The sequence below is a fragment of the Lepisma saccharinum genome, chromosome 1 (assembly GCF_977018435.1).
Source record: "Lepisma saccharinum chromosome 1, izLepSacc3.1, whole genome shotgun sequence".
Classification (NCBI taxonomy): Eukaryota; Metazoa; Arthropoda; class Insecta; order Zygentoma; family Lepismatidae; genus Lepisma; species Lepisma saccharinum.
Window position 1 is genome coordinate 9,978,168 of NC_139229.1, and position 13,345 is coordinate 9,991,512.

Sequence of the window (13,345 nt, forward strand, 5' to 3'; positions counted from 1 at the left end):
AACCACGAAAGCATTCCGCACTCACGTCAGAAGATGAAATAGAGCGCTTAACAAGAAGGTGTTTGACTTTGGTGCGATGAGTCATGCCCGTGATCAGTGATGTGCCGTACACTATAAGTTTACGTCTGCATGCGTTGTCTACACGTAATCTACGCGTAGATTACATTGGGTTGTAGTTTACATAGACTACGTAGACAATCCAAAGTGCATTAAAATTAATTTTCAAGGCTTTCATGAAAGGAAAGTGACATTTTCAACTATATTGGTTCCTAACGAACTGAAAATAATCCAATTTACAACAAAATTGGTCTTTTCTTCTATCATTAACTATGGAAGAAGATAAATAGTATGCAAAAGAAACAACAGATGGCAGTCGTGAAGCAACATTAGTATTTTCCCCATAAAATATTAGAATATGTTAGGTTTTTTCCTAGGTGAGATATTGTTCGAATTTGGAAGAAAGAGTAAGAAAAGTTCTCCTCACACATCAGCAACTGATACACAGTATAATTTTGTTTTACTTCCACGGCGCCCTTTGCTAAGTTATCACCTTTCGCCATGTTGCTTGCATAGATTACGTCATCTACGTGTATAAAATACGTGTAGAATGTAGACTATCGTTGTTTACGCGTAAACGTACATCACTGCCCGTGATATGCACCGAAACATCGTATGTAGCAAATCTCATACCCTCTGACGTCACACGAGGATTGCCAACCTTCAATCTCAGATACTTCCAATACCGTTCCAAGATATAAACCACAAACATAACGTAACAACATGTCCAATTTCGTTCACATCTATTTGTCATTCTTCCGTCAAGTTCTGACTTTCAAAACAAATACCTTTCTATAAAAACAAAGTCACAGATTTCTGTCATACGAGGGGCTGCAACATGGACAGTGAAGGTACAGATAAAGAAGGCCCCCTATGAAAGAACTTTCTAAAGTCTAGATAATCTTCTAAACACTTGCCGCTGCTTGGACTTCTGCTCATAAACAAGATGAACGAACAAAGTTGTGAACAAAATAATATATGCTGTCTACATTTACACTCTTCACCTCAAACAAATTAGAATACAAAATAGTTTTACCCAAAGTCAAGGGGGCTGGCGGCAGTGACAGGGGGGAGGGGGGCTCAGCCACCCCTGGCCCCTGCCTGGCTACGGGCCTGAATTCCACAGATTTAGTTCATACCACAACCACAGGGAGATGGTGACGATGAAAATTATACGGCCGGCCCCGTGGCGGAGTGGTTAGCACATCGCGCTACGAAGACAGGGGCGCCGGGTTCAAATCCCGGTCTGGGCATGAGTGCTTGTGAGTGTCCATTCATAAATTTCGTCATTATCATCACTCATCTTCGCAATTTGCCAAAAGTGGCACAGAAGCGAAGTAAAATAAACTAAATGAAAAATTTTAAAAAAATATTAGAATGATGAAAATGACGTAATAAATAGTACTATAAAATAAACCTCAATACTCTACTATAATATATATATTTCCCTGAGCTTAAGCGCCCGCCGGATTTTCTTTTCCAGAGTTGGCAGTCATTGAAACTTATTATTATTATTAGTTACTACTACTGCTTTACAAATCATAAAATTCAAATTGATTCGAAAATACTTTGGCGTTGTATACAGGTTCAGACTTGAGTCTACTATTTGGATAGAAACAAGTTTCGCCTTGCTTCCTTTCAATAAACATTTCTTCCTTTCTTTGAAATTAACCTGAAGCCAGTGGCGTGCCAAAAGGGGGGCGGTTGTTGGGGGTTATAACCCCCCTTTGGCCCAGTATTCCTAAAAAAAGAACGTCAAAGGTAGGAAAATATGACAAAATGAGGGCTGACTACCAAGAAAAAGTATATGTAACCCCTCCCTTTTGAAAATCCTGGTCACGCCACTGCCTGTAACATTATCCCATTTTTCTTTGTAGTCTTCAATTTGGATAGGGACAGATTTATTTTGCTTCTTCGATTTATTTTCTATCCTCAATTTTTTAATTAACAGCTACTTCAGGTTTGAACCTGTCCTTCCTTTATTGCGGTGTGTGCCTTATCTTTTTCACATATAAATACAGAGTGCTGTGAATAAGAAACCTCCTTACATATCTTCTGATTTTGGATCAGTGTCCAGTTCACTGAATGCCCCCATGTAACAGAAACTCCCGTTCAGTGGGACTGGCATGAACTTCAAGAAGTTCCTCGGGTAGATGGTGATGACATCGGGATCCACTTGCGGGGGCTCATCTGGGTTTGCAATGACTGCGTCAATCCAGTCAAAATTTATCTCCGGAGGAGGTGGTCTCAAGTCCTCATCGGCCTGAAAAGTTTTTAAAGTTCCTTGAAACTACTGAATGCCTGGTTTAAATATTTTAAGAAAAGAAACAAATGCAGGTCATATGAATGATAAGAGGGGAAATTCACTCCTTTAAGGTACATCTGGGTCTTTGGGTGATGTCAGAGAGGCCATTTTCGAAAAAAACCTCCATGATGTTTCAAAATTTGAAAAATAAATCTGCTTAGAATTCATTCTAAAGCATTCGTGTGAATCCTCGTGTGGTTTCCTTTCACTATTGTTTAGATATTCACAATAGTTTTGTGGCTGCGTAAGCCTATTAAACAATTGTGAATATCTGGACAACAGCAAAAGCAAATAACACGAAGATTCACATGAATGCTTTAGAAGGAATTTTTAAGCAGATATAATTTTTCATATCTTGGAACATCAAGGCATTTTTTCAAAATTAATGAAAATTTCGAAAATTGCTTCGTTGGCATCACCCTAAGGTTCTCCCCCTTCTCTTTTTTTGTTTGCTGCATTGAACATTGCTAGTTTTGAGCAATGTCATCACTTACTTTAGAAGTCAAGGAGGGGCCATTGCTTTCTGCTTTTACATTAATTAAACATTTTACATGGGGTTACTACTTTCTGGGAATTATACATGAATTATTGACTCTGGAAATTATGCATGAATTTCTCTCCATAGATATGAAAAATTGCACCTTTTATTTATTATCCAAATCCCATTGAATTGAAATGCCCTGAAGCAAGTTTGTCACAGTTTAACTTTTATTTTTATCGAGGAAGGAAAAGAAAGCTCCATAAAATACAGAATTATCCGGGTCCATTTACTTTGTTAGTGTCCTATGCAGAACAATCTATCTGACAGATGAAAGATTGTTGGAAGATAAGATATCTTGAAGTGCATTAGTTAAACTTGAGTTTCAAATAATTATACAATTAACAATTTTTTGTACATTAGTATATTTTGTAACATTTGTGAGTTGTTTTTTAAATGTATTTTGAGTCTGAGTATGTGAAATGGTAAATGTAAACTGCACACCTTAAATCAAATATTGTAAATATATATACCATATAAATGAATCGAATTGCAATTTTTGGATACAGTGAAATCACTCAGATCCTTTATATTGTTAATATGTTTGTGTGTGTATGTGTGTGGGTGATGAGAGGCAGTAATACACAAGGTTGAAATAGAGAAAGCATCTGCTTGTACCCTTGAAATTTTTGAAAGTTTGCCTTGAAAACTGGGAATTATACTTGAATGTTATCATGGTCCTAGAGTGGCCACCCTGTTCTAAATTTTAGCAATCTGAAATTTACAGATTCACAAATTAATCAATTATAATGGAAAGTGCAAATAGCTCTCCCTCATTCCTATGGTTGACAAACTACGAAGATAGAATATTGTGAAAAAAGAGGTTTGAGACCAAGAAGTGGAAGCTACTTACAAGAATCTCCTCCATGCTCCTTAGCGGTGAGTTTGGTGGTAAGTTTGAGAAGGGAGGGAAGAGGCGTCTGTTCCGAAGATCATTGATGAAAACCCACATGTACTCGTTCCTCATTGTGATGTCTTCAAGGGGTTCTTCAGCATGGAGTCTCCTCATCCACGCATTGGCTTTCCCTTGGTCTGAAAACATGCCAAGTTGTTATGGCTAGTGTTTGAAATTTAGTTGCAGTTAGGGGCAGATTCGGTATATATTATAGAGGATGCTGATAACAGTTTATTTGTGCCACGAGCAGCTCACCTCGCAGGGACCACTTCTGCTCACTTGTTCTCGTTCGAGTCTCTCACGCTTGAGCGTATACACAGGAATATCATTTTAATGTGACAATAATTGTACACACACACACATACACATGTAATATATCCGCCTTGGTAGTTTCAGCCCATAATAATCTATTTCTTTCTAATTGATTGATTGAATTAAAATTTTTGGGTACGTCAAAACATTAGACCATTTTGCACCCTTCAATTGTCACGTGCCAGTTCCGACGAAACAATGAAAAACGCAAGGAAGAAATGTTTCCCAAGAGCAACGATAGATGGCAGCGCGTCATATAAAGAAGAGCAGAGTTCATTGTAGAAACTAGGAGCGGAGAAGAGTGATTACCAAAATAAAAGGAAGAAAAGAAGAAGAAGCCTTTTCACTAATCAACGATAGAGAAGAAGAAGAAGCCTTTTCCCAAAATAGAACGATAGAAAAGAAGAAGAAGCCTTTTCCCCAAAATTGTGAGAAGAAAAGAAGAAGAAGATTTCCTTCCAATTATACATATATTTATAAGAAGAATATAACCGACGTAAATTTGGAATCAGCATATATATATATATATATATATATATATATATATATATATATATATATATATATATATTCAATGTATATACAAGCTTCGCTATATATTTTCTCTATTGTGTACAGTTTTCAGAATATAGATCCGCATTTAACTATATCCTATTGGCTATAAAACGCTTTCTTATTTGGAATTCTCGAATAAAGAACCTATCCCCTGAGTTTAAGATATCTGTAGCCGTGGTATAAGTTTATTTTAAGAAGTGCACTAGAGGGACGTTGCACAAGGTATCCGGGGAAGATTCCCTTGACTAAAACTCTTAACTCAAAATTTAAAAGGGATGTAAAACGCCCCTTGAGAAAGGTTAAAAATGCAGGTTGTAAATGGCTATACATTAAAAAAGGTAAGAATAGTTTAAAACTACCTCAGAAACAGTGGAAGAGACTTGCTCTTCTCAAAAACCTAAAGAACATTGGTTAAAACACTGACATCGTCTCCCAGCATAGAAGACAAATCATTAGGAAGAAACGCTGTCTGAGGTAATTAAAATTGATACATTCGAGAAAAATGTGCTGAACACTTAAAACAATGTTGCAAGTACGGCACAAGGGAGGGTCCAGTCCTTGCAGCAAATGACGATGTGTGAGATGGCTGTGTCCGATTCGGAGCCATGTTAAGATTACTTCTTCTCAACGGAAGGCATGGGACGAGGAACGCCAAGTACCAGTGATGGGCTTGATACCTCGAAGCTTGTTCTCCTGTATCTCATCCCACTCAGGCTGCCAGATGGTAAGAACGAAACAACGAAAAACATTCTGCCGGTCCCTAGCTGGCAGAAGGTGGACGAGAACGTCGCCGTCTGCATCAGCACACTTTGCGGCCGCATCAGCTGCTTCGTTCCCTTTGATGCCCACGTGATTAGAGATCCAACAGAAGCGAACTTCAGCTCTGGCACACAAGGACACTAGCCATCTAAAGATACGCTGCATGACAGGATGTCTGGGATTCGGCAATTCCAGACTCTGAAGCACACTGCTGGAATCGTTTGTGTATTTTCTGTATCACATGTATCATTGAATCAGAATAACAAATATGGAATTGTATTTTTTTCCACTGTTGCTAACTGAATTTTAAAATTTGCATCAATATGGTAGAGTTGGCCATGTATCAGAATGCATAGTATAGGTTATTCATGATGTTACCAGTTGAGACTTCTTTAGGAAGGCCACTTTAATCACTTTTAATCCAATCTTGTATTTATTAATAAATTAATTGTTTTAAGATCATATTTCAAAATGCGTAGCTTTATCTCAGTTGGATTCATGGCTTTCTTAGACCATATTTGCTGAAGAGAAAAAAGCTGGCTAAGGTGCTGGCACCTGAATTAGTTTTAGTTTTTTTCTACCCCTGACAATATTTCCTTGCAAACCAAACCATCACCATCTACCCTACCATAATCTATCCATCTCTTTTGACTGTATACAAATTATGCTTTTGCACTGCCCACTTAACTAACCTTCTCGGGTGAGCAATTTGATCAAGGACCTGGCAATTGTGCTGTTAAGAACAAAGCTGTCTGTAACTTGTGTTGTATCCATTTCCAATGATGCTTGTGCCAACTAGAAGAGTCTTTCGATATTTCCCCTGAAAATGGGAAGAATTGACATGGTTACTTCTGTTTGCATGAACACATATACATTGACAGCACCTTTGCTGTATTCATGTATAAACTGGAAATACATAAACTACACAGATGCTCTACTCAACTGAATTATCAGCTTTCATCTACTGGTAGATATATAAATTGCCTTGCATATGACAACATAATTTCATGTACGGAACTTTTATTGGTGTAGCTTACTTCTAGTGGTTTTGGGAAGTTAAAAATAAACCCCTTCTCTTTTTGTGATAAATATAATGCTACAGAAGAACCAGTGTTACAATTATATATATTTTAGGATGTTTACTGACTGCAAATTTCTTGGATTCTGAGAATTATGCTTGTATTTTTCTTTCCAAAAATGAAATAAAAAGAAAAAAATCAGCATCTAGAATTAGAAATCCTATCAGATTTTAATATTCATACAGGTTTTGATGTGATTAATTTGGCTTTTCCTTTTCAACATGGGTGTGTTTATATATTGTGTTACATTAGTGATTGCAAGATCAGGGGTCTCCTCGATTTCATAGTCATAATGTCGACACCTTGTAACCGGGTTTGGTCTCCGATGGAGGCACATGGCATAGTGGTTCAGATTCCACTTTAAACTGTATGCTCAGTCCCGTTAGCCTGTCTGTGGATAAAGTGGACTTCAACAACATCAATTCTTTGAGATCAGATGGAAAAATGTTTTCACCATTTACTGAAAACTAACATAAACACAAGCACACGCTCATCATGTGACATATATTTAGATGTAATTATGAAATTAAAAGTTTACCTGGATCCAGTCATCATACGTTATTAAAAACCCCACCCAACAAACCTAAAAAGTAACATATAGTGATTTTTCTTCAGAAATTAATTTGGAGGAAAGCAAAAATAATATGGATTTATTTCCATATGAACATTCACTAACAACAATTGTTAAAATGTGTCTACTATTGAGAATAGTTTTGCTAACTTATAAATTAATAATTAAAAATCTATTTGTTGGAGAGACAAATCTTCAAACAGTAGCACAAAAAAAAAATGAGTATTAGTTTTTGCTTCATATTTGTTTAAATATTTTATGGAGTCACATAACTATGAGCAAGTTTTTACTGGGTTTAATTGCAGAAATTCTTTAGTGAGCCTATTCATTATGCTGTCAGTATTAAACTGAAATTGTAGGACCACATCTAATGATTATTCTCATTTAATGTTGGTTTCAAAATTTTATTACATATTTACACCATATACATTATTTGAAGTGGACCAACCAACAATTTGCAAAGATGAGGATGAGTGATGATATGATGAAATTTTGACAATGACAGAAAAGAGAGGCTGAACATGACATTTTTGTGCATAGTTGACTATTATACTTTACTAATATATTGCACCTTATTTGTGGAAATTTATATTCTCGTTAATAATCACATGCTTGTTGTGGATAAAATGAATATCCTTGTTTTGATGGGAATTGAGCTCAAGACTACCAGTTCAGCACAGTATGCTAACCATAGGACCTCAAAGACTGCTACATAGGTTGATCGGGTCGGGTTATATCTGACCGATATGTAAAGTGTACTCACCCTATGAAAAGTCGTGCCGCCACCATTGGTTGTGTTCTATGGGACCACCAGCATAATGGACTATCGCCTGACATCGCAATTTCCACTGCAACAAATTACATTAGAGCACATGAATAGGAATTCCATCCCATTCCTCCTTACAGGCTTTCCATAGGCCAGTGAGGATGCGGGGGCGGCGATGTTGTAGACGTCATTTTGACAGTCCAAATGTGCAGAAATCCATTGGACTGGCATCAGGGCTTTTGACAGGAATGTCATGAAAAGGAATAACATGGATTCCTGTTTCCTGCTCCATGTCCTGATAAAACCGGAGGGATGATCTAGCGCTGTGTCTGGACGTTTTGTCCATGTGGATCTGCACCTGGTTCTTGTTGGCTCCATACAAACGAGGGATGTCTGTACGATAGATGGGGCAATAATGTTCCTCGAAGTAGGCAGCATTCATCTTTGTTTTTCTCCACCTTACTTATCTCCAACTTCCCCATGTAACCGTATCTGGCGACAGTCATAATTCTCTGTGGGAACTTTCTCGGCACTGGCGGTAAAACTCTCTATGTCCCTCCTGGACTACAATTCGCCGAATTCTATAAAACACCTCAGGCGACACTTGCTGGCAACCTCGAACAGGGCCCTTTGTTGGTGAATGTTTCTGCATGAGCACCATTAGTGTTTGCCTGGCCACGATGTCTTTAGCTGTGGTCACTCCGATGGTTAAACCATTTTTCCGACAGTTTCAAGTAGTGTAACAGTATATAATACTGGGACAACAAATGATGAGCTTATATGATTAAACAGACAGATTTGGCTATACTTAAAACTATGTCAAGATGCCCATATGGGTCAATTGCCCTAAGTGTGCTATGCTGTCAAACCCCAAGAATCCTGAATTCTAGTTACAAATGATGAAGCCTCAACAGACCGATTTGGCTATACTTAAAACTATGTCAAGATGCCAATATGGGTCAATTGTCTAAGTGTAGCACACTGTCAAATCTAAAGAATCCCGAATTCTAGTGTACAAATCAAGAAGCCTCAACAGATTGATTTGGCCATGTGTACAAAAGCTACATCTGTGAGATTGTTGTCCATAACCTTGTCAAAAATATGCCCCTCTTGATATTGTTTTGGCTACACTTAAAACTAAGCCAAAAATGCTCATAAAAGCCAACCACACTCAACCACACCCACCTACAATATCCCACATCCACCCATGCACACACATATTTACTTCCGGTCCACTTCCGGTCCACTTCCGGTCCACTTCTGGTTTACTTCCGGTCCACTTCAGGTCCACTTCTGGTCCACTTCCGGTTTAAGTTCAGAGTATTAATATGTTAACCCGAATATTTTAATTGGACACCAGGCCCAACTTGTTTATCTAGTACTAAGACAATGTACTATGCAGAGATCTTCTAGAATTGCTCTGTGACTCTCTCATTTCTTACATCATAAACATATGATTTTTCACCTATAAGAATAACACTACATATGGTGTCATCAGGGAGTGTATCATGGAATTCACAGATAATTTTAATGTTTGTCCTGTCATTAACCACAACCTGTTTCCTTTTTGAGGTGTTGATGACAAACATGGGTCTCTGTGCTTTGAATTCATCTGGTGAGTAATACAGGTCAGTATTCCCGGTTGTAACCCTTTTGTATGCTGTAAATGCCTCGTATAATTTAAGAAAATCATCCTTGGACATGTTTAAATTATAATTTTCTCTAGGGAACACCTCATTTCTGCCATTTTTAAGATATATGTTCTTGATGTTGCAGTTATCAAATTTACTTGAATTTTTTTCTTGATTATTGTGTCTTCCAGTCTGAAACAGTACCACCACAAAATCTGGCATGTCATATTGTATACTGGAGAATGAGTTTGTAGCATCAAATTCATAATAGCTACCAGTGGCAGGCTTCTGCACACATTGATATGTATAAAATTGTAAAGGCACCTGTGGATTTTTTAGTATATCTGCTTTGTATTTAAGAGCATAACTGGCTTCATATTCAACAACCGGGATTCTTAGCTCCATAGTCTGAATAAGGCACTTGCCTTCATCAGGTAGGGTATTAGGCAGAGCTGCCCCAGTAGAGTTTAATGTACTGTACCTCATCAAAGCATTATTATCATTGGCAGCCCTTCTAAATGTAATTCTTAAACCACAATCCACATAATATCTTTGTAATCTGAGAAGAATCCTGGCAACAGGCGCATAGGAAACAATACTGTGTGGCTCTTAGATATTATTTTATCACCAGCCTCAAATCCACCTATTTTGTAGTAAGAAGCCTCGGTCTTGGATAATTTTAGTGTGGCCAAAGCTGTAGAGGTAATACCAGGGTAATCTACTCTGTTTATAACAACACCATGTTTTCTGATCTCAATTTCAGAGAACAGATGTGGCACAAAATTATCTACCAATCTTATATTTGAGTTAGCCAGATAATCTGTACCATCGAGCTTTACAACATCAAATTTGATGTATAGGTCTGCTCTGTGAGGGTGTATAAAGCCATCTCCTACATCAAGATCAACCTCAATCTCTGTGTTCGCTTGATTTAAATTTGCAAAGGTCCTCCGGTTTGGGGGGAATGATTGTAGCTCATAACTCTCAATATTTTCCATTTTTTTTGTATGTATTTTTATTAAAATATTAATTTCTATGATAGCAGTTGTTGTGGCTCCAGCAAAATCAACTAATTCTTCTTTTTTCATTAGTGACCATCAACTCAATATAATCTATTCTATTATGGCATACAGGAAAATATAATGTTGGTGATGGAGTGTAGATGATCGGTTCCATAAATTCAGAGTTAGGTTTGAATGTTGCAATGATGCCAGTTTGTTTGTGAGTGCCTATGCCATTTGATTTGGTGATCATACCCTCGGCCACATTACAATGAATATTTAGAGTCTCTATGGCTAAGAATTTAGGTATATTAATAGCAGTGTGTTTGATGGCTGGTTCAAGTTTTGTGTTGTTCTGGAAGCCCAATAGTTCTCCTATAGTACCCAGATCCACTGTCTCTGTAGCAGACACAATTTCTACTCTGTGAGTGACAGAATTTTGAGTTAACACTATACCTCTGGGTAACTGAGCATTTAAAGTAGACAGATTATACTGCCCTGGAGTGATGACAATGTTTTGGTCACCAACTGCAATCTTGTTGTTGTGGTGTGTAATATTGGGGATCAAGTACATGCCATAAAATGATCTGAGAGCTATTGTTTTGGGATATACAATATCATCATGTAATCTAAGTTTCAATATTGAATTTTGGCTGGTGAGATGGAATACTCCCATGATGTTTCAGATACCACAGGGCCTCTTGAAAATTTTCAATTGATGGTTTATTTATTTGAGACAGATATCTAAGAACAGATAAACACAGATGTCCACAATTAACATCTTTGAAGTTTTGAACACGGGCATTATTGTAATAAAATTAGTTGATTTTAGATATTTTACTAAATTCTCAGGTGGAACACCTCCAAATGAATCAAACACAAATGCCTCATCTTTTAAATATTTAAGATAACAAATCCAGTGAGTGCCCTGATTTTTGTACTTATCCAAATTAACTATGCCAGACTCTTTGGTGAGTGGTTGTTCTGGTAAAGAATCAGACATGTACACACCTCTAAAATTTTTGATGCCCAGTGGTTTGATTAAAGCTTCAATACCTTGGTTTGTAAGTGGCTCTTGTTTTTTTTAAACTTATTCATAACTCTCTTAAGACCTTTGCCTTTTTTTTCCATAGCCAGATTATGGCGCCTTTGTTCATCTAATTTTGCCCTATTCTTCTTGGCATCTATTACTGTTTTTGCTATGGCAGCCGATCCCCCTGCTAAGCTGCCAACTGCACCAAGTGCTGCTAAGATAGCAGGGATACTAAATATAAAGCCCCCTGTATGCAATTTTTTTCTAGATTGCTGTAATTTTTTTAATTGGGTGGTACTAAGTAATAATTTCATACCATGGCCCTTGGCAAGACAAGAAATTTTTTTCTTGCGCTGCTTTTTAGTTAAAAGACTATCAATAGTTTTAAGAGATTTAAGACCTGCATAAGGTATCTGATACATAACACCCTTGGCCTTCATTGTTGGTTTATTATATACATATTCTGGGATTAACTAGTTCAATTAAATTGCAACTAATTTATTTAATTTATTACAACCCCCACCCCAGTTTTTGTTTGGTGTTCATAGCTATGGTGGTCCCCAATGCTGCTATTCTCTCACCCAAAGAAGCATTTTTGCTTACAAATCTACCAAATGCAGCCTCTTCTAATTTTTTGTCTGCCACATGTCGCTTGTCAAGATTATCATGTGTGTTGTATGCTATGTCATGGTCTCTACAAGCAGCATCTAGAGGATTAACACTAGGGTCACCTCTGTTTAGTCTATGGTCTAGTTTGGTGCCTGGACCACAATACTGATAGCCTGGTATGTGTAGCTCAAATGGCAGCTTGTTTATGATGTCATTAACCAGCCCCCGACCCTCAGAAATATTCCAAAATTTAGGTGGTAGAGTATTAATAGTTTTTATAAGATATCCAATGCCCTTACTGTCATTCACTATAAAATTAGACAATTTGGTGCTTATCATGTCCATAATTCCAACCTTTTCATTGTAAAAATTGTGGTTACCGGCATTTTCTTCCCCAGCTATCAACAGCAACCTATCTACAAGTTTCCTGACATCATCAACCCACACAAATTCTTTAGACAAGGTGTTGTACTGTTTGATTCCACTACCTGTCTTGATCTGTGACCATATGGGCTTGATTAAGTTGTATTTTGCTCCACTGCTAGACTTGACTCTTTTTTGTGTGGGATCATTGTTCTGGTATAGAGCATCTGATTTTATTAATATTTCTTTGTAGTGCTCATAATCTTGATCTGTATAGTTGCCAGGCCTTTTCCGAGTCATCAGTTCCCACAATCCAGGTGTGCCAGGGTACTTAACAAAACCACCCCTTTCTCCAAGATGAGATTCTGAATATACAATTAGATCATCTCCCATAAATGTTACCCTAAAATTGCCAATTCTATGTATGATGCTACCATCAACCTCTGTGTCAGCATATAAACCAAAAACCTCATTTTTGTTGTCTTTAGGTGTGCTTAAATATTTCTGAGCAAGAAGACCCAATTCAATAGGATCCTGAGTAGCTTCAATTCTTCGAGGAGCAACAGGACTAGGTGTATGAATACTAGAAAGTGGGGTGATTGGATAATCTAATATATTCCTAGCAGCTACAGGTACAAACTCTGTGATCAAATTTTGATTTTGCTCTGTAACAGTTTTGATATTTTTACCCAGTTCACTAATGGCATCAATAATAGGTTATTCCGTGCGCTTGTGTTGTTCATAGATACCTCGGTTCTCTACTTTCCATCCCTTAAATCTTTTTACAAGATAGTCTCTTAATTTAAGATCATCAATAATTGGTCTTTTCATGGTTATTTATATATGTTTCAATGTCTAGAAAATTGTTAAT

The 13,345-nt window shown here is 37.2% G+C and overlaps 1 protein-coding gene across 1 annotated transcript; it reads right to left on the reverse strand.

Moving 5' to 3' along the window:
• Positions 1-2,008: 2,008 nt before the first annotated feature.
• LOC145983941 (uncharacterized) lies at positions 2,009-7,176 on the reverse strand. Its single transcript, XM_083117168.1, has 4 exons — positions 7,039-7,176; positions 6,114-6,241; positions 3,754-3,932; positions 2,009-2,320 (listed from the first exon to the last, which is right to left on the reverse strand). The coding sequence occupies exons 2-4, from the start codon at positions 6,193-6,195 to the stop codon at positions 2,102-2,104; spliced, it is 480 nt and encodes a 159-aa protein (XP_082973294.1). The 5' UTR covers positions 6,196-6,241; positions 7,039-7,176; the 3' UTR covers positions 2,009-2,101.
• Positions 7,177-13,345: the final 6,169 nt, after the last annotated feature.

Coding starts and splice junctions, on each gene's coding strand:
- LOC145983941 (XM_083117168.1), bottom strand. CDS start 6,195: ATGGATACAACACAAGTTACAGACAGCTTTGTTCTTAACAGCACAATT. Junction 3,933..6,113: donor CAAATTGCTCACCCGAGAAG/GTTAGTTAAGTG, acceptor GCATGTTTTCAG/ACCAAGGGAAAGCCAATGCG. Junction 2,321..3,753: donor GGAGCATGGAGGAGATTCTT/GTAAGTAGCTTC, acceptor AAAACTTTTCAG/GCCGATGAGGACTTGAGACC.